The sequence below is a fragment of the Calypte anna genome, chromosome 10 (assembly GCF_003957555.1).
Source record: "Calypte anna isolate BGI_N300 chromosome 10, bCalAnn1_v1.p, whole genome shotgun sequence".
Taxonomy (NCBI): domain Eukaryota; kingdom Metazoa; phylum Chordata; class Aves; order Apodiformes; family Trochilidae; genus Calypte; species Calypte anna.
In genome coordinates, this window is record NC_044256.1 from 19307080 (window position 1) to 19335066 (window position 27987).

General features: G+C 45.1%; 1 protein-coding gene across 7 annotated transcripts; it reads right to left on the reverse strand.

The window, feature by feature from the left end:
* On the reverse strand, positions 1-26143 carry DPP8 (dipeptidyl peptidase 8). Of its 7 annotated transcripts, none has more exons than XR_003987940.1 (20): positions 26064-26124; positions 23797-24066; positions 22074-22186; positions 21002-21175; positions 19977-20145; positions 18630-18740; positions 18130-18258; positions 16428-16489; positions 15284-15384; positions 13992-14169; positions 12568-12727; positions 11310-11389; positions 10783-10935; positions 10138-10273; positions 9400-9545; positions 8527-8673; positions 7533-7669; positions 5792-5934; positions 5007-5118; positions 1-4428 (listed from the first exon to the last, which is right to left on the reverse strand). XR_003987940.1 is itself a non-coding variant. In XM_030456774.1 (20 exons), exons 2-20 carry the CDS (start codon positions 24053-24055, stop codon positions 4306-4308), a joined length of 2649 nt encoding a protein of 882 aa, XP_030312634.1. In that variant the 5' UTR covers positions 24056-24066; positions 26064-26143; the 3' UTR covers positions 1-4305. The 7 variants fall into 7 exon arrangements, 6 of the variants coding, with proteins under 6 accessions (XP_030312634.1, XP_030312629.1, XP_030312630.1 ...); XM_030456774.1 differs by having other exon boundaries at positions 7517-7669; positions 26064-26143; XM_030456769.1 differs by having other exon boundaries at positions 7517-7669; positions 26076-26119.
* Between the last annotated feature and the right edge of the window lie 1844 nt (positions 26144-27987).

Here is a 27987-nt window from a genome sequence, read left to right on the forward strand (position 1 = left end):
TAAGGGGGGGAGAACCATTTAATTCAATTTATTTAGCAGCATCTTTATTGCAACAAAGGTTTCGTAATAAAACGCAGCAAAACTAATGTCTCCACTTTACATGATTAAAAGCCATGTAGCTAGAAAGGTGGGGGAGGGAGGGAGACCAATAAACCCACTGGAGTGAGACATGCAATTTTGTTAACACAAACAGCAGGCACTTCATGTTCTAAAATTAACCACCTGAACTTCTGCTGTGCAGAACATCCAAGTAAAAACCACACAAAGATCTCTCTTCCCCTTCTCAAGAACCATAAGGGGCACCCAGAAAGGTCTTTACAGAGTTCTGGTACTCAAGTAAACAGGCAATTCAAGGCAGTGTCCTAATCTGGCTGATTATTTATTTGTACTTTATTATTGCCTTGTCAAAAGTTGAGCATCATGCCAGCACCAAAATAGCCTGCCTCACACACAGACACACACAGCAGAAAGAAAACTCCCTTCTCCTGGGAGGAAATAAGGGTTGGGACCCCCCCTGGCTCAGAGTTGGTGAATTCTCCACAATTTGTCCCACAGGCTCAGAGGTTGGGTGCTGCAGGGTTAAAGTGTGACTGCACCATCCTGCTCAGAAAGTACTTCATAGCTTATTCCCAAATGCCATTACTTAAGTAGGGAATGCATTTTCCATTCTAATACAATGAAGTCAGCTGATTTTTCAAAGCTTTACTTGGAGCTTTGAACTCATTATTTTGTTAACAAGTTAACTGAGTTTATAAAAACAAAGCAGTTCTGGATAGCTACTAATTCTGCTTTGTTCTGAATAGAGATAATTGAAAACAAAGGGGTAGGGCAAGGGGTGCAGCTCCAATGTGAAGCCCAACAGCTCTGTATATTGCATGCTCAAGAGGAATCACTGGAAGCTGCCTTAAAATGGGCTGAAAGAACGTGCTTCCCCCAGAACCAACACCACCAACCCCAAACACCACAAACTTCTGGCATCAACACTCAACAAACTTCAGTATCTCATCACTCAGATCCCCATATTTCATATATTTTTAAATATATGAAATGAAAACATTCATCTCAAAGATACCTGTGCAACTCATTTCCACTGTGCAATGAAGGCTCAATCCTGCTGGGCACAGATCAGATCTCTGCAGAAGGCAGAATATCCCCCAAGGGGACACACCAACATCTGTTTTGGGAGCAACAGGGACAGTACCTCCTCACACGTTTTTGCTCCACAACCTTCCTTGCACGTGTTCCCCCAGGATCTCACTAGTTCTGCTGAAAACCCAGACTAACCAAAGACACTTTTTAACATGCAAGAAGTGACAAAGGATAATCCCAAATATAAAACAGGCTGGAAGCCTCTTCTCAAGTGACAACATCATCTCCTGGACTACAAAGAGCAAGGATGTTCTGGAGCAGCCAACTCCAGCAGCACAGAGCAGAGCAAAACCAGCACTCTCTGTGCCAGCTCTGGTCTACTGCCACACCAAGACTTTGTACTATTCCTCCCCAAAATACTGACACAATGGTTCTCAGCACTGACACCTTCCTACCTCTGCAGTCTTGATTGCAATGGGCTTTGCCCTTCTTCCCTTTTCACTGGGAATTTAGCTGTTGACTGTGTAGGGCTGGATCAGACCTCATAAAAGGCATCTCTCACACCTTCACCTACAAGCAGGTGTCTTTTGCAAGAACTACAAAACTCTGATGATAAATCCTCCCAGCATTTCCACAGGATAAGAGCATGAGGTCTTAAAGTGCTTAGCTACTGCAAAAAGAAAAAAAAAATATTGTAGGAAAGAAATACATAATTTACGTTGCAAAATAGAGTACTTACAGTATGTTTTACTTTAATAGCTTTTCAATATATATATTTAAAACAATGGAGGGATGCATTATTAAAAAGTTGTATGTCAGCACTTATAATCACACCCTGTGCTAAATCAAAACCTAGCCTGGTTTACTTGCATAATATTTAGTTTTTCAGTTCCCCAAAAAAAGCACTCTTTGATGAAGGCCATTTCTTGTTTTGTTGTGTTTTTTAAACAAAAGCATCAATTTCATCTTAAAAATCATATACATTTACATTCAAGGTTAATCACCTCTAGAAAAAGAACAAAACCACCCCAGAAAGCAATTTAATTTAATAGTGAACAAAATATAAACAACCCCAGAAAAGGTGATACTATCCACGTGTAATTTTATACATATATGTATATATGAACAGATATAGATATATGTATATATAATACAGCACCAACACATCAGGAACACAATGGAATTCCATACTACCAGCTTATACTTGTCTCTACTCACTGCTGTGTTGTTCTAGTTCAAATGCATCTGCACACCTATCTGTCTCCATCACAACTAACTACTAGGAGAAGACATCACAGGAGTTGGATTCCTTCCCAAAATAAAACTTTAAGCCTGTTATTAACCTCTTATTGGTATTTTAACTGATCTGCTTATAATCACTGGGATCTGAAAACCAGAAAACAGCCCAAACCATACATCTCTGCCTCAGAGGAAACCTGCAGGCCTGTTTGCTTTGGCTATCTTTTGTGTAACCAAAAAAACAGATCCAGTTCTCCCACATGAATTTTACAACCATGTAACTGCACCAGTACTGACAGCCTTGGTGCACACAGCCAGCAGCTTAACTGAAAAATGATGCTGCTTGATACAAAACAGCCAGATTGGGTTAAACCCTGAAGTTTCAGGATCAAGCTGAACAGTACAAAAGCGCGGAAAATACAAGGTTACAACATGTGGAGTTACTACGAGCAAAAACACTGAGAGTGATTCCAGATTTTTAGAAGATGAAAAGAAAATCATGCTCTGCTTCTCTCTAGCACCGAAACAGAAACAAAAGGAAGTTCTTAGGTTTCTAAGAAAACCATTAAAACTTATAGGAGCTTCGGAGGCAAGCCCCAAGGGGAGAATTTCCTGGATTAAAGAGAATCATTTTGCTATGGGTTTCTATCTTAAACGACCTGTTGCAAGTTAAAAGTAACTTCACACACTTACCATGCTTTTCAGCCAAGCCTGCTGCTTAGTTAAAACCTCACCAGCAAAAACACAACTGGGATTGTATATCCTTTAGGCTTAGCAGGGTTACTTTAAGCTATACAGAAGGGGGGGGGTTCTCAGATATAGCATCATGATCATGCTACACAGCAGTGCTTGAATGGGCCCCGAAATGGAGGACTGAACAGAATAAGAGTCTGGAAAACTGTCCCTCCAATAAAGCAGGAAATTCAATGCAACAATTCCTACTGCCTCACATGTAGTATTCATAAGGTCTCTCCTCACCAAATTATCTGTAGACCTTTGAATTAAGAGTATTGCATTTTTAAATTGTAACAGGATGCATAAATCTCTACCATGCTGATGTGATGAGAAGAAATCAGTATTACAAAACTAGCTCCAGAATGAACAGCAAGGAAGAATGTCAAGGAGAAATGGGCTGCACTTTTAAGCTTGTTTTAAAGTATAAAGAGATTCAGCTCTTTGACTTAAGATAGTTTGCACCTCAGAATAAAAGACTGTTATGCCCATGTCACAGTAAAGTATCATTTCACTTCCCACTGAAATCAAGTACAATCAGGATAGGATCTCAAGCTGCTGAAGGAAGATTTATGATTTACCCTGGGGAGAGAAGAAAACACTGAAAAGAACCTCACATCAGCTGAACTGAATGAAAAATTTACAGTCTTAAAGTGGCAGCTTAAAAGCCTTGTCTTCTTAAAAAGAAATTAACACCTGGGTTAGGTGAAGTGTCTAACTTGTGACCAGTTTCTAAGGAGTGAGACACATCCCTTTCCTAAAGCATAAAAGCTATATGATAGCATTTAAAATGTAATACAAGTTGAAACCATTTAGGTGGACTCTTGCCGTGTAGTGAGTAGATCACCCAGTACTATGTAAGAAGATACCAAGGAACACACTGTAAAAATACATCAATTATGCCATAATGCTTTTAAAAAGTGAAGATCTGGTGCTGTAGAAGTACATTATTTTCAGTTTCAGCTCCTCCCCCAAGAGAATACCCATGGTACTGCGTTATACCACAGACATTGGATTTTATTTACATCTTAAGCTCTAAAGTTATTAGGTCACCATATTCTAATTTCCTGTATGGCACCAAATTTACTATTAAAAAAGTGTCTGTGTCTGTGTCTCTGTGTGTGTGTGTACATGTGTGTATGTGTGGCAGGCACCAAAATGCAATGTTCCATCCTATTTTCCCCTGTTTCCTACATCTCCTCGTTTGGGAAAGCAGCCAGTGGAGCAGAGTTCTGCAGAGGTCAGTCACATTGCCTTCAGGGCAGCAATACGAGAGCCCAGGTTCTCTTGCAGGTAATATAGTAGATGGAGTTCATAGTGCTCTCCTGACTCAGGTACCCTTATACTGTGTCTTTCCTGAGGATAGATCTAAAATATAAAATAAAGTTGTAAGTATCCACAAAAGTTGCAGGCATCAACATTTAAACCAGTTCCCAGAGCCACATTCAAAGTGTTCATCTCATCTCCTGGCATGAACTCTGCACTTGAGCTAACATTCCCCTTGCCTGAACCCAGAGACAACCCACTGCACCCTCTAATCCAGCTCCTGCCTTGCTGGAGGTGATCAGCTTGGCTGAACAGAGGCAGACCCTGTCCTGAGCCATCCCATAAATCAGCATGCTCCCAGCTGCACAGCATGGTGTGGGACACCTGGGCTACATCTACACAGAACCAGCAGAGTTTCATTAGATGCATCACTGCTGTGCTGCCTCCAAACTGTGGATCTCCTTGGGAGCTGACTTAACTGCTCATTTGCCTTATTTTTTTCAGTTGTTGTTCACTCCCAAGATCTTCCTTTTAAAAAAATATTAGGCTCAAATACTACAGTTTTATTCTAGAACTCCAAGCTACCCAGCACAGCCATGTTACAAGTTCCAATTCTGGACTCCTCAGTCAAAGACAGATACAGTGAAAGGACAAAAAACCAGAGTTGGTTCTGGCCTTACCTGTAAGTCATAGGGTTTCCCAGCTCTCACTAAAAAGCTGAGCAAAATACTAGTGTGTGCAAAGTGGACATTCTCATCCAAGAACCCGTGTAGCAGCAGCAAACGATTAGGTCTGAGAAAAGCAAGAGAAAAACATTTCTAGAAATCATCCCAGAATCTGCATGTCACAGTCCACACACACCCCTTCAAAAACACTGCAGAGAAAAAAACCCAAACCATTTGCATTGAAGGCAGTGATTTCACTACTGTAAAATGCTTTGGCTGGACAAATCTCCCAAACATATTCTTTCCTTCTCTAGAAGTTCTTTCCTCAGATGCACATCATGGTCAGACCTTCCACCTGTGTATCTCTATTCTCAGAAGTATGTCCTAGCTTGGATGATACAACAGCTTAAGACTTGCTCAGAACCACGGCTGATTTTCTGCTCTTGCATCCTGATCAACTCATTTTTTGTCTAGCTTCATGTGGCTCTAAAGTGCTAAGCATAAAATTGAAGATAAGTTTGTCATTTCTTTTGACATAAAAGACAGTCTTGAATTTCAGCTAGGATAAAAGGAGTTACATGAAATGGCCTGTAATTATGCAAACATTAACTTAAGGCTAATAAGTTTATTAGTGTTGGTTTAAGTATTGTTTATATTATTTTTATTTATTTTATTGTTTAATCCTAGTACATGTGATTTGAGGACTCAATTGCCAAGAACAAGTAGGTAAAAATGCATGCATGGGGGCTTGAACTTTGTTGGTAGGAAAAGCAGAAGGCAAAAGCCAGAACCAAACTTACTCAGAAGGAAACTTCTCAGCTTGCATGGCCACTGAACCTAGGTAGTAGCCCTGCTCGTTGTGGTCGGGGTGGCCCATGTATCTCTCTGTGTAACCAGTGTCATAGAAAATCCACAGCGTGACGGGTGCTCCGGCAATGGCAACCTGCAACACCAGGATAACTCTCAGCCTCTCAGCATGGGGAGAGAAAGGACAGCCCCTAACCCTCCCAGCTGGGGATGTCCCTCTCTCCCACAGTCCATCTAAAATTGCTCAACACACACTGTTAAGTTTACAATCCATGGCCTGCAGTGGAAAAAGAAAAGCAATCCTCCCCTTTCCCTCCCAGTCCATATGTATCAGCACAGTTCAGCAGATCCTACCTGTACTGAACAGCAAGGCAGCTGAAAACTAGAAGATCCTACAGAAAAATCTGAAGCAACACTGAACATATCACCTGCAAGGTCTGCTGAGGGAAACGGAAGTTTTGTCCAAAACACAGAATGCAAATGTCTAACAGAAACTGGGATCCACAGCTCCCTAGGACTCAGCATAATACCTTGCATGGCAACCACCAGCTTGCAGAGAGGCTTGTGAAAAAAAGACCAATAAAAAACCAAAACAAACAAAACAACACCAAAACCTCTGCTCAAGGCAGGGATTTTTGAAAATAATCTAACAATCCTTAAGGAGCTGAGACAGTAATTATTAAATGTCTCAGGAACATTCAGCTTTTGATTTAGACAAAGCAAGAGCAGCCATAAAGAACAAAAGACATCTCAAGAGCAATAGTGGTCTAAAGTCTCTTATCTACAAGAACCTCTCTTTTCAGTGCCTTTCCCCAGCCCCAGGCTGCCCTCCTGATTGCTTCAGAACACACTGCCATGCAGCAGTATGGGCAATTTGATCTGGGAAGAGTTCAGTCTGCAAAACCGTTATTCTCCCAAGGCAGGAAAGAGGGGAGGAGAAAGAGAAGGAGGTGTCATTTTTCAGCAGGATCATTTCCCTCAGTTGGTTCACAGCCCAAAGTGCTCAGCTGACCCAAAGCAGGCAGTGGCTGAGACTATATAAGGTACCTTCAGCACAGGAGACCTGAGACTGCTACAGCTACACAGTTACTGCAGACTCAGGAGGCCAACAGTTTAAAACTTTCTTATGAAGTTCCAGGGTGGAATGATGAATGGGATAAATAGTTGTTCCTCCTCAGCTCACCTCACTGGGATATTCCAGTAAAACTGAACAGCCCCAGACGTCCCTTAATTTTTGGGTGGCAAGCAGGTTCTGCTCAAAGGCTTACAGAGGAAGAGTGTCTCATCCCCATGCTTTGAGCAGAAATACAAGTGGAGGGAACTGAGGAGACAACCCAAGACCACACAACGACTCAGAACTGCCCTTGCCATGCCCATTGAATGCTGGTTTTAAATAGTATTCTGGCTTGTTAGCACACACCAGCTCTAAAAAGTGCAGAGATCTTCAGATCTGTTGTCTGTGAAGTATCAAAAAAACCCCAACAAATCTAAACCAAAGCCTAATTACAGAAACTGAAAGAAACGTGTGCTACAAGAGCAACTTTCCGTTGAAGATGCCCAAATGGAAGAGTTCTGAAGGTAAGAGACAGCTCATTGTGCCTTCACTTGTCTAGAGCAAGATCAAATGTCTTTGTGCTGTGAACATTTGTGGGAGGTTACACAACCAAGGAAAAATTCTATCTGCATCACCAGAATGAGTACTCAGTGTATGAACATACCCTGAAGATATCTGACCTCTGCATTAAAGCCATAAGGGAGAGGTAGCCTCCATAGGACCAGCCATGAATGCCAACACGGTCCAAATCAATGAAGTCATACTGGGATGCTAAATACTGCAGCCCTTCCACTTGGTCATCAATTTCTATTTGTCCCTGGAAGAGGAGAGAAAAAGGGTAAGAAAGGAGAACTAACAATAGTTAGTTCCAGACAAAAGTTACATTCTCAGGATTTCTAAAGGTAACCACCTTCAGATCTGCTTCTGCAGCACCCAACCATACACCAGCACTCCACTCTGCATTTTTCACAAAGATGACCCCTTCCCCCAAGACAAGAAATACACACAAACCCATCTCTTCACTATCTTTTTCTTCATTTATCTTGTTGCTTGGGGGTAGGTAAGATTTTTCAGTATTTTTGCTTTTTGTTGTCACAAAAGCAAGGCTGAATGCTAACTCACTGCATGAAAATGCTATTCATAGAATCACAGAATTAGCAGCGTTGGAAGAGACCTCTAGAGATCATTCAATCCAACTCTCCCACTAAAGCAGGATCACCTAGAGCACAGCACAGCACACAGGACTGCAGCCAGGTGGGTTTTGAATATCTCCAGAGAAGGGGACTCCAACACTGCACAACCAGTAGAGCCAGGCATAGGCCTTTCTAGACTGTAGAGGAAATACTAATTAATAAATACTAACTACTAACCCAGGCTGTCACTGCAACTATCCTGCTTTGTGTGAGCAGCAAAGCAGTCTGGCAGGAGCTAGAGACCCCCTTATGCTGACCAAGCCAGAGTGGTTTGCAGCCTCAAAAGCTGATCTTGTACTTTCCCACCTGCAGTGTCTTTCCTCCCTCAAATCCACACTGCCCAGCAGTTCCCCTTTCCACACCTCAGCAGTGTCACACAGAAAATGCAGGGGCATCTGTGCCACATCAGTGTTTGAGCTCAGGTAACACTCAAACCTCTCCCTGGCTGAAAATGAAGTGACAGGCTCAGAGCTCCACTTACCATTTTGTATTTAAAGGCTCCTTCAAACTTCAGCCCTCGGTGGCAGGAGCCCCTGTTGTCAATGACAACAACAACATAGCCTAAAGAGGCCAAAGTGTTCAAACGGAAATACTTGATTCCTTTAAACCGATTGTTCACCAACTGTACCTGGAGGAGAATTACACATTCAGTGGAATCCAGGGGTCACTTAATCCCATTTCAGATTTTATTTAACTTCCTTAATCCACTTTTATAACGTAAAGTTTTCAAGGCCCCTACTCCCTTCTGCAGGATTCACTCTCCCTGCTTCTGGTCTGCTAGGAAATAAGACTCTTTTCCCCCAGCAACAGTTTGTGTCCTGTGTGGCAGATACAAACCTTGCCCCACTTCAGCAGAGCCAGAGGGTTGTGGCTGCTGACAGCAAAACCCAACCCCAGGCCTGCAGCTCTGCTCTTCACTCTTACCCAGCAGAAAATCTTTCCCTTCACTAAGTCTCACTCCAGTTGCCTTGGACCACAGGGGAGCAGAGCTGGGGGAACCAAAGCAGGGCTAAGTGGTTCTTTTCATCATCAGTGGGAGAAGGAGGACTGGGGAACAGTCAGTAATGGTCGTGGTCAGAGAGAGCTCCCCTCACCTACACAAGGGAGAAGTGCAAACAAAGGACAGGAGACCCTACAAAGAAAAGTCTGCACTCCACATTCTCTCAGTCCCAGCTCTGCTTCTCCATACCTGTTCTCAGACAAGCCACCTGTGACCTGGAAACTATAACTGCACTTTTGTTCAAGCATCTCTTCATTCATCAAACAGCCAGAAGGCTGCACTATCCTCAGTTTGGAGCAGGAATTGTTTGTGGATGGAGTGATCCCAGCCAGCCCACCAACATGCTGCACTCACCTGAGGACCTCCATAGATGAAGAGCACAGTGGGGTACTTCTTTCCAGGCTGCAGATTGTGAGGTTTGTACATCATGCCATAGAGTGTGAACCCCGTGGAGCTCTCGAAGGAGAACACTTCTGGGGGAATGTAGTCAGGAAGAGGACCTGGCACAGGAGGGAACAGAGAGCCTGGTTTAAAAGAGAATGGATGGATAATGGAGCTCTGCCCCAGCCCTGCCTCATCTCCAACCCTACTGCAGTCCCAGTGGATGTGGGTGGGACCTGGCACAGCCAGGAAATGCCCCAGTCCTAGGGGAGCTTTCTCAGCCCTAGCAGGTTCCCTTATATGCTCTTCTGAACAGTAGTAACTCTCCTCCCCTGACACAGCCACTACAGACATCCTGTCCTTCCTAACCCCACCGAGGACTCATTACTACATCAATACATGGAAAGCACAGGATATGGATTCTGTCTTAGGGAAGGAGAGATGAAAGGGAAGAGAAACACAATGGAATAATATCAACGAGTAGGCCGCAGCACGTATCTATTTAAGAATTGCATGGCCCTGCCCAGAGCATGCTCACGAGCAGGCACACAGCACAGGGTAACTGAATGCACTTAAGCTCCTCCTTCAATGCTAAAACTGCCTTTCTGCAGTTTCTACTGTCTCTGGCAGTAGCAACTTGGTAATTTCCACTCTGAGTTCCTTGATGGGCAGCTCATACACACTTTTCAAGTTCCTCATCCATGTTGTTACCTGCTGAATCTAAAATGGTAGCCCAGAATTCCTTTGTCCTGTAAGCTGCATCATCTTCAGGTCCTGTCAGCCGGTAAAGTGACACACAGTGAGGGTTCTTCTGGTTACTGTACTTGCTGATGAACATGTCACAGTCCTAGAGAGAAAAAGAACCTTTCCTTAAACTCCTCAGTGTGGAGGCAGGAGCAAAAATCTTCTTTCTGCATTTAGATCTTTCAGAAGATGCCTATGGACTAAATTAGACCAGAGTCTGAGCTCTTCGTAACAGCAAATATGAGGAGTTACAGTTCTTAGCAATGCTCATACCAACACTCCAAACCCCAAAATACACCTGCAAAATCAACACAGAGCATTGCCAGACGAAAAGGTGACTGCCTCAAATGTCTGGAATCCCACGCAATGCTGCCAGACTCTGGAGACCCACTTCAGGAAAAAAGCCAGGCTCAAGCAGCTTCAGACAATTCAGGTTCATTTTGCCTGAGGTGAGCTGAAGAGCAGCTGAACTGGGAAGTCAAATCTCTTTTCCAGGGTGGGTTTATGGACTCACAGCATTCAGGAATACAAAATACAGCATAAAATCTGTTTTTTGCTATTTTTTTTTTCTGTCTGCTGACTGATGGTGGTAAGCCCCAGCACAGCCCTCACCTGGCTGACACAGCAAGCGTGTGAGTATCCCCGTTCTGTCAGCCTCTTCACTTCTCCAGGGTTCTCATAGCTCACAACATACAAGTGATGCTCTAAAGGTGAGTCTTTTGTGCCTTGAAAGTACACCAGCTTTTTGGCTTCATCAACATAGATCTGACAAAAAACAAAAAAAACAACCCACAACATTCAATTTTGTTTCTTGCAAAACAACACCCAGTTCTGCCAACTCCAAGTCTCCCCCCTGTCCCTCCTGCCCCACTTTCATAAAGCTGAGTCACAATCCAACACTCTGCAAGGAATAAACCAAATTACTGTTCTTACTGCCCACAGTTCTGTTATGATTTGCATTTCAGACTTTTGTTGCTCAGCTCTCTCATGCAGGCTCTTTACTCCTCCCAATATCCCCTACTGTTTCTAAGCTAAATAAATAATTATCCTCCATTCTCTGTCACCTCCCCAGTCTTCAGACCCTTTCCCAGATCCCAGCAGGAAAGCAGGATATCCATGCAGCAGGAGCAGAGACTCACATTGGATCCATGCCTGCCAAGCACTTCCCATTCTCCACTGGTAATTGCTATCTCCTCTTTGATGGGGCACTTGAAGTCACCTGCAAATAACCAACAAACACAGATTTTACACTTGTATGTTTTACAAAACACATGCACACAACAACACTTCATCCTCCCAAGCTTTTTGACTAAACTCAAGAGCAACCTGCCTTTGCAGAAGACCCAAACCTCTGCCAGCTCCCCAGATAAATGCTAAGGGTGGTAGCATTTAACATTTTGTGAAATGTACGTCAAAGAATTTGCAAGATTCAACCTGAGCCCTAGACAGCTTGCTTGGTTTTTACCTTTTTTTAACAAGTGTTTTGTCATTAGGACAGAAATAGGGGTTTTATTCTGAAAAAAAGGGTGTGCAAGAGAATCTCGGGTGTCAAAAAATGGGGAATTTTGCAACGGGTTGGGGAACAACTCTGCTTTATAAGATGGTTTCATTTTACTTAGAATGAGGGAGATTTAGTGAGAAAGAGAAGTTGGATGCATTCAGAGAAATCTAATCAAACTAGGATAGAATGCTACCTGCAAAAAAAACCCCAAAAATTAACAGTTGCATGAAAGTAGGGCCTTTAGTAAAATCAGGTGTAAGTTTTGAGCATGCAGAGCTTAATAAGTACCTTCAACATACACGAATTAAATTAAGGAATTGAATTAAGGAATTAATTAAATTGTGGAAAAAACACATGTTCATGTCAGAGGGATTAACATGTGGGCCCACTCAGACAGAGAGACCCTCTATGGACCTAAAGAGTGTGTTCAAACCATGCTCCTTGTCAGCCTTTCTGCCACCAACCTGCCTGTAAAAGCTGAATTTGTTTGGTTGGAAACAATGTGCATCTCTGAGACACACTGTACCCTGCTCAGAGGGTGATTAACCTCTGTAATGATTAACCACTGGAGAAGTCAGCACAAAAACAGCCCCAGTGTTGACAAGGAAAAGTCAACTCTGTGGACTTCACAGCCTCACAAGGGAGCTTGTTTTCATCTGATTTTTTGAAACTTTTCCATCTAATTTGTGAGGAAGAATCATGGTTAAAGCTACAGCGTGCTGAATACAGAGCCACCCCTGTACAATGTAAAGAGGAATGAGTGTACAGTGAAGTGCTATCCTGGACAACAGCAGCAGCTTCCAATATGACAATGATTTATACCACCTGGAAAGACATTTATCTCCTCACTAGTCAGCAGCAAAGCCCAATTAAAGCAAGAAAATAATTTCACTTACTTGGAGCAGGAAGGCCTCCACATGACCTTTTATACTTGCTCTCCTTCAAAACCGAGGTGACTTTGTAGAGGTGCCGGAATCCCGTTTTACACTCAGAGGCAAAAATGAACTCTATCTCATCCTCATGGGTTTGAGGGAAAACATAGAAGATATCATGGATCTGTGGGGACAGAGCAATGGGTCATTGTTATCAGCAGGACTGACACTGAAATCACACCTCTTAGGGCTCAACACAGTTCTCACCAGCAGGTTGCTGCATGAACCCTTACTGGGGGAAGCAGTTGTGCTTGTGAGGCGGTCTCTGCAGACTGCAGCCACATACCCTGACCAGAAATTCACACAGGAAAATGACAGAAAAATGACACAAAATTCTGGCCAATAGACTGATGAAATTTTTCTGCACCTGCCTTTCTAGCTTAGACACAGAGCCTGGACCAGCCGTTCAGACAGCATATGAAAGCAACTCAGAGAAAGCAGAGTTCAGGGGTCTCCTCTGTCCAGAGGCCTCCAAATGCAGGGTTATTTAAAGAAAGATGAGCTGACATCATCTTCCCACTCAGGAAAATGACAGCTCTTGCTTTAAGGGACAATCTTTTGAGAGACTCGAGAGTATTTATCTGTACTGTATGAGCTGCCAGTTAAAAGCCACTCCAGACAGTAAAAATAATGAAGAAAGGACAACTCACTGTGCCAACCTGACACCAAGCACATTATTACTAAGGAGAAAACATGGTATCACAGGGAGCACTTGCTGTAGAGAGATCATTCACTGGAATGCTTTCTGCAAATGCTCTCAGCTGAAAGATCCAACTCCCTATCAGTGATTGATGTTCCCAGGCCTCCCTGCAGCCTGGCACACCTCCAGCAGGGTGTCATTCTAGAGACATCCATCTTTATCTGCAGAAGTGTGAACAGCACTCATTTTTACAGCCAGCACACTGGTGTCCAGTCCCACAGCACAGCCCTGGGGCACAACTCTGAGAACATTACACAGCAATCCATTTCACCAGACCACATGAAGTTAAGAAGGGGTTATAGTGACTGTTAGCAGACTCTCAGGACCTGTGCACCCAATATCACTCAAGGTACATCTGTGTTGGCTGAAGAATCCTTCACCTGCTGGCACTGCTGGTGGCTGGAGGGTGTCAGTGGGTAACACTGCAAACAAGGGGCTGTCCTGGAACAGCAGCACCCTGGGCTCTGCTCCTAGCTCTGTCTGTCCACTGTGCAACCTCAAGCACAGTAGCTCTGCATTCACATCCCAAATCTCTTTTTGCTTCACAGCAGGAAGCACAGAAGATGGACAGAACTTGCACAATGGGAATATTCTCCCAGGCAGCACAGTAACACCAACATCACTCAAGTGCTGAAAATACAGTCTGGAACAACAAACTGTCAGAGAAGTCTAAAATTCAAATTCTTACATTTATCCAGATGTCTGTTGTTTCTTCATAAATAATGAAAGGTGTAACAGAATCTGGTACAGCATCGATAAGTTTCTGTCTTTCCATTGCATCATCTTCTGTAGGGATGAATAATGCAGGAGGGATCAGGACTATCTGCAGTCGAGTTTGGGAGCGATCCAGGAGGATGGACCAGATGCTGTTGAGGAGAGACATATTAGAGAAAATAACATGCAGCCATGAGTATTAGACAGGTCTGAAAATCTCAACAGACATTCATTAGCAGTAGGCATTCTGAGGTGAGGTAAGAATGTTCTGTTTCAGATAAAGCACAAAGCCAGATGTAAAATTTCACCCGCATAAACAAATCTCTTCCACAACACAAGAATCTATTTCACTTCATTTCAATATTGCATAAGCACTGCTGGTTCAAAAGTTTAATTAATTCTATTCTTCCCGATCTGGATTGTTCTTTAGAGGGAAAAAAGAGAAGAGAAAAATCAGAGGGAGTAATGAAGCAGAAAAATTACAATTGAAATGTCAGGATATTTGTGAAAACACTGATGTTTTAAATCTATACCTGGCAGAGAATAATGCTGGCACCTAAATGGACTGGCAGCAGACCCTGCCATCCTTCTGATGGCTTCACATGTAGCTCTAGCAATAATCCAACAAAAAGCAAGATAATGGAGCAAATGTGTCCCTGTATTTCTTCCACATTTGGGGACAAAAAAAAATACTAAAAAGGTGAAAGCCATCTTTAGATTCAAGAACTGGAGAAGTGCAAATCTGGAGAAACTTCTGGTGAGTTAGAAACACTGTACTACATCATCTACAGGGTTAAAAATGACATGCAAATGTAAGCAGCACTTACAGCAGGTTTTCTGATCAGTAAGTCTGGTCAGCAAGGATGGTCCAGTGGTTAGGGTGCTAGCCTAGGGCCTGGGGGACTTGGGCTCATTTCTCTCCTCAGCCACAGACTTCCTGTGTGACCATGGCAAGTCCCTTAGCCTCTCTGGGCTTCAGGTCCCCATCTGTAAAACGGGGACAATAGCACTGCAGGCTCTCTCGCAGGGATGCTGAGAGGACACACACATCAAAGGCTGCAAGTGCCCAAAACCAAAGCAGTAGGGCCAGGTACCAGAGAAAGAGACAAGGAGAACTCTATTTTGGGGTTGGAAAAACTGTTCCCTTTGTAGAAATGTAAAAAACAAAAAGCAGGCTTAAGCTTGAAGAAGAAAGGGACCACTACATTCTGCTTCTAACTGTATTGCCCCAAACCCTCTAAGCAGAGACAGGATTAACATACGCACTATTTTCCTTCTGGCGTCCACCCAGCTCTAGCAATGTACTCTACTCCTTCAAAGAGGATCTCGAACGGCTGAACTAGCTCTTTATCCACAACATCTGCAATCTGTTGACAAAGCAGCAATTCAGTGACACTGAGATGAACCCCCACAACCACTTTTCATGCACGATGAGAGTATGGACACAGAAGACTTCTGTGCGGCTCATGCAATTGGGATTGTTCAGCCCTTGCAATGCAGGGGATTCCACCCTGTCTGCAGCTAGACAGCAGCACAGCAAGAGAGCTGCACACAACCAGCACAGCCAGGGCTGGGACTTGAGAAATCTGGATGGATGGTGCTCACAAAACCTTTGCTCCCCTCAGACAAATCACCTGAACACTCCATTTCCCCACGTAAAGGGGAGATCATTTGTACCGAGTTATTTTGTAAGGTGTTTTCATCAGCAATGTTGAACATCCTGTATGACATTCAGTTAGCAATGTGGTTCTAACTCATGATGTGCAGTTCTGCAGGCTGTCCCTGCTGGGACTGGGAACAAGTCACAGTGGCACCCCGAGGACTGTGATGGCTGTCCCTGCCTCTGCTGACTGGTGTCAGTATTGCTGTCCCAGCAGGTGACTGCTGATAGCTGATGTAGCTCAAGAGTAGGAAGAATCCCAGCGATGTATGGCTGTTACTGGATCTGTTTGGGAAGATTAATTCCCCAACTGCCCAAAGAGCTTGGACTGGGCTATGGAAATTTCTGCATCTGGTAAAAAATCTTGGGGCAAAAGCAAAGTTCATCTCTTTCCAAATGTCCATGCTTTTATAAGGTGATACATTCTCTTTGCAACCAATTTTTTTGCAAGATCTGCAGCCAATCAAGAGATCTGTCACATAGGAAAGTCTGACCATCCACACCTAAAATATTCTGCTCTGCAGCTGAGTTCACAAACCAGTGGTGGGGGAGGAAAACACAGCCTTGAGAAATACTGCTGCACACACAGACACCAGGAATCTGCACAGGAATGAGCCGAGTGCACTGCCTCTGGGGAAGCCACTGAACTATCACAACCAAGAAAGTTTGTTTGTACTGAACTGAAAAATGAATTTTACCAAAAAAGCAGCACAGAAGTTAAATTCATTTGAAGCAGAACATAGAACTTACTCTGCCTTCTGCATTGATTGTCACTTCACATATCTTGAAAGTGACCTTGGGATTTGCTGTACCTATAAAAACAGATGTTAGCAGTCAGCAACCCATTGCTTGCTTCCAGGAGGGCAGACATGAACTGTGGATTACTGTGATGTTAGTCACATAGAACTGGAAAAGGCAAAGAGGAGAATGCTCTTTGATCAAATACATGCATGTGTGCACGTGTGAGAGACTGCACAGAATGAGGCAGGGAAAAAAGAAACTGCCAACATGAGGCAGATTCAGTGGATACAATCCTGCAAAGAGCTCAGATGAAGAGCCACGAGGCTGTCACAGGCAGTCCACAGTCAAAAAATGCAGGTACCAGTTGTATAAATGCTCAGGATAGCAAAGCAACCTTTGGTTTACTGTTTGTCTGTTTTTCTTGAGGTTATGCATAAAAAGTGATCCAGTGCTAAAAAGCATCTATAAAAATCAGAGCAACTTACACTTAAAAATACTGTTGTCATGACTAGAGAGGTCAAGGTAATAAAGCTGAGCATTTGTGTTGCATACTGAAAATCTGAAGTTAACTTTACACAAAGCAACAACTCGTTCTGCTGTACAGCACTTTAAGTGCTAAACACTGAGGCCTGCTCCACAGCAAGAAAAGATAAACTTGGTTTATAGATAAAAACTGAAGCACTGAGATGTAACAACTTCCCCTGGGCCACAATGCTGGTTTATTTAAGTCTCTGTCTTCTCCCTGTAATATATTACCTCAACTTTTGCCCTCCTAACGACCCACAGAAAGGGGCCATTGCCACTGCAGTCAGAATGGAAGCTGAGGCCCAGAGATTAAAATCTAGACTTTTTTTTTTTTTTGGTCGGTTTAAAGAATTAATTACATGGTTGGATTGTTTTCCTAAACCACTGAGACATAACATGGAATAGAGCTGGGACAAAACACCCTCAAATCGGAGCATACACAAGTGACAAAAACCACAGAGTCATCCCTCACTTCCCAGGGCTTCACCAAGCCCTTCCTGCTCCTTGGAACAATAAGTAATAAATCAGGATTGTAAGCAGAAACTTTTGCCAGTGGATCAGGGAACCTACAAGATCTGTAATCAACTCAGCAGCTTGGCAAGGTCAGCCAAACAGAAGGTATTTCCACAAAAAATGAAGACTTCAGGAGTGAGGAAAGAGAGTAAATCACTTTACTGTTAATTGAGCAACATGCCTTGCTGAAACAACTGAGAAATCTCAGAACAAGGGCTGAATGTTCAAACTGGCCACGTACACCTGACAGTGAATCAGCCTTCAGCTAAACAGAAACCCTCCTGAATAATGAAAAAGGCCATAATTCTGCAGCTATTCCCTCAGAGACATGGGGCTGTAATGAGCACCAAGTCCTCAGCAACTCAGATCAGCCAGGATCCACGGGAGCAACTCCAAAATGGTGAAAATCAGGTAAGGTTTTTGTTAACTCCTGAGAGACCCAGACTTGGAGCTCTTAGTAGCCACATAGCTGGAATATCAGCACAGTCACCAGTGACTACCTGAACCTCCACAGCAGCAGTTTCCCCAAAGACATTCCCCCACCTGGGCACCAATTTCTAACTCAATACCTTCAACAACCCTTCACTTGAGGTTAGGAGAGTCACTGTTGTTAGGCACATGGAATAAAATATGTGTCCCTCAGAACCAAAGGTGTAAGGGATCAGGGTCTCACCAGTTTTGGGGTACCGGAAGGAATCTGTTCTTCTTGTCTCCAGCATGGGTGATGTGACATGAATAATTTCCACCTCTGACTCATCATTTTCTTCATAAAGAATTCGAAGAACTTTACCCCCATTGAGTGCTGTAAATGAATTAACACTTCCCTGTCAGAACAGTTCTCATTATTAGTTATTGCTGGCATCAATATTCTCTCAGGAGCACAAGTAGGTTGGAAGGATGAAGAAAAATCCAAGGAAGTCAGTGATTCATGTTTCATTTAGCAAAACACTGAGGCTCTCACAACTCCTACCACTGTTGTGAGAAGGGAAGCCTCTTCCCCAGTAACACGTGCTCACAAGGCCACAGTCACCCACCCAGTGCTGCAGATAATTCAAGAGGAGTTACAAGTGTAAGTTTCCCATCTTGAATTAAGACAAATAACAAAAAAAAAAAACCTCTGCACTGGATAGCACAGCACGGGGGCAACTACTTGTACCTGTCAGACACACTTACTTGGCTGTGCCTTTGGGCTCCACCAGTAGCCAGTGTACCTGTCAAACTCCTCCTGCAACACAAAAGTAGCCACGCCAGCAGATTTTGGATCCTCCTCAACATTAGCAAGTTCTAAAAAAAGACACAACAGAATTAGTTCATGATGTACTGCAAAATCAAACCAGTTCTGCATTACCCCCAACACGACCCAAGTTCACCCCCTGGGAACAATGACATGATAATAAATGTGACTTCTCAGCAGATCTGTTTTCTGCTGCCACTCTGCTCTGTTGGTTTATTTAGGAAGGATCTAATCCTCTCTGACATGGCAGCTTCTTTTAGGAAAGGAAAGCCACCCTCCCTTCTTACTCCTAACCAATTAGTCTCTTAATTTTCTATGTGCTATTCCAAGAAAGAAAATATTTACTCTCCCTGAGTTCAGTGAGTAGGAACCACAACTTTTAAGAAAATAAATTTTAAAAAATAACACAAAAAACCCAAGTTAAAGCTTTCTGAACAACTGAAACTGCCAATAACATCCAGAAAAATGAAAGAACCACATATTTCATTCACTGTACAAACCAGAAGTAACAGATTTGCATAACATCTCAACATGACAGATCCATAGGGCTTCAATATTTTTCCTGTTACCCTGGAGGTAACTTAGCAGCGCTCCATAAATAATTATCATCTGAGAAGGAGTCATTGCTACAGTTTATTTTTAATGTACTTACATAATACTTTAATATTTAACATTTAAATAAGCTAAGGCATTATTGTAATGTCAGAATTTGTTATTAGTAACTTAACCATAATTTAAATTCCATAGTTTATATACAAAGTGTGTTTAAATACAAAGCCAAATTGATTTGCTTTATCCATAATATCCCATTTTCCTTCCTCCAGGATACGCCTAAAACTACCCTGGAGAGAGGGCAGGAAGAAAGGACCTAAGTCACTGAGTATGAGGGACCAGCAAAAGCTGCAGTGCTACTCAGAAACTGTTTCTAAAAGTCCCTGCAGCCTGATTTCACTGACAGAAACTTTCCTTCAGATCTATTCCACCCACAGCTCCTCCACACAAACAAAGCTGTTGCAGTCAAAAGGAATGTGCTGTGTTTCAGGAGAAGAGCCCTTCCATATGGATTCAACAAATAACTCACTTTGCCAGAATCCAGAGTACAGGGAAAAGAACTGCCCCACACTATCTGCACTGAAGGAAAAGTGTAGAATGGGAAAACCAAGGTGCAATCAACAGTGGCCATTCCTCCAGATTTCAGAAGGAGCCCCAACGCCACCACGGCTTAATTCAGCTGAGCAAGAACAAGTGCAGAGGAGGTGCAGAGGGTTTAATTCAGGATGAATTACCATTGTGCACAAATGTTAGCCTCCTTTCTTCTCTGGTTTCTATATTAGCTATCCAGATGTCATTGCTGTGGATAAATGCAATCCAATTTGGATCAGCTGGACAAAGCTTGGGATCCATCCGGATGTTTGGACAACTGGTCTCTACCAGAATAGGTCTTAAAGGTTGTTGCTGTTTGAAAGAAACAAACAAAAAAAAAGCAAAGTAAGCAATAATAACAAATAGACACTTAGAGAAACTATCCTGGATTATCTGGTCTCTAAGACCACAGTAGTGTGGACACTAACTTCAAACCTACAGGTTTATAACAGAGGAATCTATTTATTTTTAACACAGAAAAATACTATGGAAATATTTTCTAGAGAAAGTTGAGTTTCTACCATGGTTACACAGAAGGCAGCTTGGCTAGAGAAGCCTGGCACACACTTAAAAACAGCATCCTAAAAAGGGGCTGGCAGAACATACAATCTTGTCCTCCAAAAGCAACTCTGGGTACAGTAAATTCCCCCTGACAACAGACAGGCAGACATCAAGCACTTGTTATAACAATAAATTATTTCAGCTTTGAAGTCCAGCTTCAGCACCAGCAGAGTGAAGGGTACATGATCTGTAAGTTACACAGCCAAATCTTGTAACATGCACAGCATTGACTGCTGCACAGTGACCTCTAACCACAGCTGGGGAACAAAAGCTGCCTCTGATGGGACTTCTGACTACCTGACAGAGCAGGGAGCACCACAGCCTTCATCCTGCATTTTATTGGCATTGTTGCTTATGAAAAATCAACAAAATCCGGTGTCCTGCTACAGTTTCTATCATTTCTTGTAACTCTCCAAGTTTCTTCAACCATGGAAATACATCCTTATGGAGGACTTCGCTGTGTTTCAAGGGCTGTCAAGGCTACTTGCCCCACTAGGGCAACAATAACTGATTATGATCAAGCTCTTTTGCTTTCAGTCCTAGCCAAAGGAGCTCCCAGCCAGAGGAAAGGAGCAGTGCAGACAACAGGAGAGATGAGCAAACTCACAGTGAACCCATGAGGGCCTCCATCTTTTACGTGGTAAATTCCACTGCCAGCCTGAAACAGGAAGGTGCCACTTTCTCGGTGGTAATCGTAGGAGGCAATCCCAATGGTGCCAATTCTCTTCCTCTCCCGTAACAGCTCCTCTTCCCGGGAATACATCCCATAGTCCAGGACAGCCTAAGAGAGGCAGAGAGGCACAATCAACACCTCTGCTCTCCCTGTCTTTACTACACAGCCAGGGCACCTCTGGACACCGAGCTTCCAGGAGCAGATGGAACCCTTCTCCTCCTCCTCCTCCTCCTCCTCCCAAATCCTGCTGGGGGCTGCAAGCCCACTCCTGCTCCTGCCTCAGCCTTCAGCACCTGCAGGTGCATACCATGATTGGGTGCTACACCTCCCCCATGGCAAGGCTGGGGGTTGGGATTGCCAATATTCCCTGGCAGAAGGATCAGACTGAAGGTTTGTTATTTCTAGGACAAGCAGGAGAGGATTTGGTAACTTTCACAAAGATTGGCAGTGAGTGGTCTGGTGGGAGGAGAGCAGAGCAGGAATTTTACGGCTGGCTGACAGCCTGAGGAAATGACACATGGGGTAAAACACACCTAATTCTACAGGGGTTTTGTCCCACCTCCTCCATCCTGCAGTGCTGCAGGGGTGGAACTGGTGCAAACTGGCTCTGAGCAGAGGTAAAAGGGAGACCCAGGTCCCTGTGAGTAGGAACTGGAGCCACAGACTGATCCTTGGGGGACTCAGCACTTCCCCCTGGCAAGACATTGATTACTGGAGACTCACAGGCACCTTCAGCCATCTCCAGGATCTGACAGCAGAATCTATTGCAAATTAGCACTTGCAATCTCTGCCAGCACAGGAGGAATCATCCAGCACACACAGTTTTTATGATGCACAAAGGCTGTGCTTGTTTATGAGATGGCTGCAGAGTCAGTCGAGTACACGGTGAATCTTAAAATGTTTTTAAGACAGAAAACTCCAAACGTTAGAGATAGCTCCTAGCTGCAGCCCCAAAGCCTGGGTGCTTGCAGTGCTGCCAAGAAGCAAGAAAGAAATCGAGACCCACCGGAAAAAGATCCAGAAGAGGCTTCCAGGAAAGCAGCAGGACGGCAGCTTTGTTGATGGTTTTGGGAATTTCAGAGTAGAAGAGCGTGTTCTCCCTGTTCTCCCCAGACATTGCTGTTGTCAAAGTCAGAAGAAATAAAAGAATACATATAAATTATTCTGTTAATAATCCAAACACTTTCAAAGGATACTTAGGAATGGCTTCACAGGCCTTTCTTGTCAGAGAAAATACTGACAGTCTCTGCATTGCTGCTTTCTCTGGGAATTCCCAGCTCCACAGAAATGCAAGTCATGGAGAAGGCAGAGAGCAAGGAACTAAACCCATGCTTACTCCATGCTGCCTGAAGCATACCATACCTGCAGGTGTATCAGGAAGATGTGTCTTCCTGAAGGTTGGGGGGCTCTTTTATTTTATAAACTTCTAAAAATCAAGGAGAGCCTTTCTGCTGATTCCCCTGGCCGGAGTGCGCCATGCTGCAGGTTGTGTTTCAAAAATAATGCATCTCCAGGAAGGTTTTAAGGTTCCTTTCCTGTTCCTCTCCCTTAAAGCTGTTCAGATTTCTGAAAGCTCTGTGCTAAGGCACATGGGGATCAGCCCAGAGGAGCCACACGTGCCCCAGGGAAGGCCAAATCTCTCCTACAGCTCAGAAATGGGCACATAGGAAACCAAAACTCATCCCAGGTGGGGTCAGCCTTAAGCCACCTTCAATGTGCTTGAACTCAGCATCATTTAAGGATTATGACACACACACACCCATCCTCTGAAAAGGGCGAAAAGACACAGATCATGAGCTTTCTGACTCTGTCATTCCACAGCACATCCAAAGACTCTGTGAATCACAAACCAGAGCAACCAGGCTGAGCTGCAAGCACTGGGGATGGAATATGGTTCTGGATCCCAGGCCTTTGCTCCAGCCACTGCTTCTTTCCCCAGCCCAGTTTTTTATGGACTCGTGCAAAACCAGTGCAGCTTTTCACAAAAGCATTCCTCTACCACAAGGCCTGCTCCAGAAAAGCCACCCAGAAGGTTGCTCCCACTGTGACTTACAGAGCCAGATCACTTCCAGCAGAGTTGATTTAGAAATGCTGATATATCAAGTGAATGCTAATCAGTGAAACAATGCAAAAGTGAGGTACTGAGGCCAAGAACAATAAATTACATTAAGTTCTTTATTATCAAGACCCAAACCGTTGAGCAAAATATTTACTTTTTAAGCTGCCCCCACCCTACACTGCTATTCATTCCCTCCAGAATCCCTGGAAAAGCTTCTCTATCAGTAGCTGAGACACAAAGGACTTTGACAATTCCAATTAAAATCTCTGCTTTGGAAGGAAACTAAAGGAGAACAAGGTTTTACCCACTAATTGTAATTAAGAGAAAGGAGATAAAATTGGTGTAGCTTTTGGAGAGGGAATATCCCACTTGGAGTGAAAGAAAACAGACTTCACTCATCCTCCCAGTTGGGGAACATGCCCCCAGGGACACTTCACAGCTCTTCTTCAGCTCTAACAAGACCTAATGGGTCACCTTCAACCACACCATTTCAGTGGGAGGCTATGTCACAAGTTTGGATGAGACATGACCATTGGGATCACACCATTTGACCAAGCTGGCCTGAAACTCATCCTAATTTAACTGCCAGGAACATCCAGCTCTCAACAGCAGCCAAACCTGAAGACCCTCAGCAGTTGGGTCAAGGCATGGGGTGCCCCAGCCAGCTTACCCAGGTAGTAGATCCTATCAGAATGAGGTCCTTCAGGATCATTTTTCTTGACAAACGTGAAGTCATGAGGAGCTTTTGCCATCATGTACCCATGATACTTCCGTGTATCCGTGAGCAGTTTCCGAAGCTGGCTCCAGGAATGTCTCTCTACGTAGAAAGGTTCCAGTTTTGGCTGCTCCTCTCTCTGGACCTGCTCCTCAGGGCCTGCAGTTTCAAAGATTTCAAGGCCCGGCTGTTCAGTTTCCATGGCTGCTGCCATGTTGCATGTTTCTGGAAGAACAGAAGAGCAGAATTCCAGCACTGTCTGCCAGCAGCCCAGCAAACATTCACTTCAGACTCCCCAGACACCCTCACAGTAAGAGCACCAGAAGAAAACCACCAGATCATGGTGGGAGAAAGAACCACAGCAGAATGAAGAAGACCAAGAAGGGGATTTCTGCTGAAGAAAGCAAGCTGCCACCGCTCAGCCTTTCAGAAGGGGACAAAGAACTTCACAGAACCACACATTTATTGCTGTTTGCCTTCACCACCCCCCACATACCAACTACTCAGCTCAAATTCTCCCCTAGTAAGCTCCTACCTGCTTCCTCCTCCCTGTGAACTGCACAAATGTCACCTCAGTATGCTGATAACAGAACAGGGCATGACCAGGACTAGAGCTAGGCTGGAATGAACAAATGCTTAGAGAAAACACCAGTGGGAGTTGATTTGGAACCACCAGACCACACAAAATGGGGCAACATAACCACGTGTCTGTATCCTCTTTATTCTCCTCTAACTTCTTGGGGTTGTTGGCATCTCCTTTCAAAGGCAGCTCAGAAAGGTCTGGCAATGACCACCATTATTCCAGTAGCTCAGGGATTTAATTATAAATACTGCCTGTGTGAGACTCTTGCAGAAGAAAGGCAACACAGTGAAAAAGAACCCAACATTTTCCAAGCAGATTTATCTGCACATAACCCTTATCTTCCTGAGCAGGTTGTTAATGTAGCAGATTCTCTCTTCCTGCAGCCAGATGGGCTTTAAAGTCAGACCTGAGCTGCAAAAGAAAACGAGCCCAGATATCTGGCAAGAGGAAACCCAAGTCTTTCCACTCTAAATCTCAGTGTAAAGCTCTAAATGGCTCCCAGCTATGAATTCCCACCCCCTGGTTTATTACTGGAGTGACCAAGGATTGCCAGTCCTCAAAAGCAGATATTTTTATTTTCTGTCTATCAAATGGAAACGTTTCATGGTTGGCACACTGACAGGGGAAAGCTTGGTGCCCTGGCACAAAAGAACCACCAAATCTCAGAGCATGGGCTGAGCTGGCAGAGCTTCCCCAGGCAAAGCTGAGATACCTCCTCCTCCTCACAGAGAAGGGAAAAAGAAATGACCTAAACCCTGGACCTAACTCATTTTAAGACAAGCTTCTAACAACAAAGCAGGGCAAGACTGGATTAAAGGTTTCAGTTTTGATAATACAAACACAATGAACACTTTTGTCCAAGATATTTGCAACACAAAAACATAGCACAAGTTAAGCAGCCCCTCTAAAACTGGATGGAGAGTCCAGACCCATACACAGAGCAGTGTTCTGCCCAGCAGTGTTAGAAACCAAGAACGAGACCTCATACCTGAATCAGAAACTTCCCTCTAATTTGCAGAATTCCAAAAAAAGAAAAATTTTCCTTGCCCCACCTCCATGCAGATGCTGGTCTGTCTCTAACCTGACCCTCCCGAGAAAGGAGACAAAAACTGCAGAGCAGCAGAGTGCAATGAGGAAACAAGAGTGAGCAATGCCACCCGGACAGGTGGTCTGAGCACAGGGCAAGGCAAGAATCCGCCTACCAGGAGATGGCTGCGGGATGTCTACCGCTGCCACCTCCTACTTTTTAGTATTTTATTTCCACCTCCTTGTCCACAGAGAGAGACCGCCCCATCCATTACCCCACCTCAGGGGAACTTCCATCACTACAGCACTATAGGAGGAGGTCTCGCATCCGCAGGGAGAGCCGGAGGGACATGTCGGGCCCGAGGGCGGTGAACAGTAACGGGTCTGCCCTTGCCGCCGAAGTCGGAGGAAGCGGTCAGACCCCAGGAGGGACCCTCCGCCACCGGGAGCAGCGGTCAGGCCGGGGCGGAAAGCCAGGCCGCCCCGGGACAAGCCCCCTCCTCCTCCTATCCCACGAGGTACCAGCAGCTCCCCAAGGGGAGGAGGGGGCGGCCCCACTGCCGGGAGGCCACCTTCCCCCCTAATCCCGGCCCCCACGAGTGAACTCACGCACCCCGATACTCACGGAGCTCCGCGGCGGCGACACTGCCGAGCCGCCCCGCCGGGCTACTTCCGCTTCCGGCAGGAGAACCCGCGGCGCCCCTTGCAGGCGGGGAGGAGGAGACGCCAGCCCCGCTGAGCACTGAAGGGGACGAGCGCTACCTACCGCCCAGGAGGACCGAGCACCGGGAAGCAGGGACCAGAACCGGGACCTGACTGAAACCGGGGCCGGGACACACACAGCACCGAGTGCACAAGGACAGACACCGCGCCCCTGTGCATGGAAGGGAGCCGTGCAACCTCCCCTCGCACGAAAATCATTCCGTATCAAAAATCATCTTTTCCCCCCCCAAGCCATAGATCTTTCACACCGACACGGTTCCCACAGAAAAAAGGAAATAAATATGGAAATAACAAATAATTCCCAATACTAACGGGGTGTGTTCAGCTGAGCGCTCCAGTACATCCGCATGTCCCCTGGCAAAGCCACAGCGAAGCAGCTCCAAGGTCACAGCCCGGGCTGAGGGCTTGGGCCACTGCCACCCACCCACCCGGGACAGAGATTTCCACAGATACTTCCCCAGAAGCAACCCCGGAACAGGATGGCCATGGCCGAGGTGTCCCTGACTTGAAGACAGGAGTAATTATTACCTAATTAGGCGCTGTCCTCTTTTAATGATTCGTAGCAAGGTCTCGGGGCCCCTCATTACAATGCCAGATGTTGTAAAGGTTGGGACGGAACGCACAGGGTTGCACAAAAGCGCCTCGGTACTTCATGGTGAGGGCTGAAGCAGCTCAAGCATCACTCGGTGCCCTTGAGGGCCAACCCTTGGTGAAGATTTGTGCCACCGAGGCCATCTCCCTGTGGATCCCCGAGGCAGCTCGAGGGACCTGATGTCCCACTGAGCAGAAAGTGGCAAAGGCACAAGGAAGCCCTAAGGCTTGTGTTAGAATACCTGAGCGAGGCTCTCTCAGCAAGATGCTCTAAGCAAGGTTCTCTAAGGGAGGTTCTCAGACACGTTTCCCTCGGAGATTTTCTCTCAGACAGGTTCTCTCAGGGAGCTTACGGAAGAGAGGTTCTCTCAATGAGGTTTACCTCAAAGAGGTTCTCTCAGGGAGGTGACCTAAGCGACGTCACCTCGGGGATGTCACCTCTGGAAGAGGTTCCTTCAGGGAGGTTCTCTCAGTGAGGTTCTCCCACAGAGGCTCCCTCAGATAAGTTACCTCAGCCATATCACCGCAGCCAAGTTCTCTCAAGCCAGTCACCTCGGGGAGGTCAACTCAGAGAGGTTCCTTCAATGAAGTTCTCACAGAGAGGTTCTCTCAAAGAGGGTACGTCAGCCTTCTGACCTCAGCCATGTCACCTTAGCCAGGTTCTCTCAGTCAGGTTGTCTCAGCGAGGTCACCTCGGGAAGGTCATCTCAGGGAGATCACCTACACGAGGTCACCTCAGGGAACTTCCTTCAGGGAGCTTCCTTCAGAGAGCTTCCTTCAGAGAGCTTCCTTCAGAGAGGTTCCTTCAGAGAGCTTCCTTCAGAACTGTTCCTTCAGAGAGCATCTCTCAGAGAGGGCCTCTCAGGGAGGTTCTCACTGAGAGGTTACCTCAGCCATGTCACCTCAGCCAGGTCACATCACCTCAGCCACGTCGCCTCAGCCAGGTCACCTCAGCCATGTCACCTCAGCCAGGTCACATCAGACACCTTCTCTCACAAGGTCACCTCGGTGAGGTCACCTCAGGGTGGTCACCTCAAGGTGGTCACCTCAGGGAGGTCACCTCAGGGAGCTTCCTTCAGGGAGGTTCCTTCAGAGATGTTCCTTAAGAGAAGGTCTCTCAGAGAGGGCCTTTCAGAGAGGTTCTCACTGACAGGTTACCGCAGCCATGTCACGTCAGCCATGTCCCCTCAGTCATGTCACCTCAGCCACCTTCTCTCACAAGG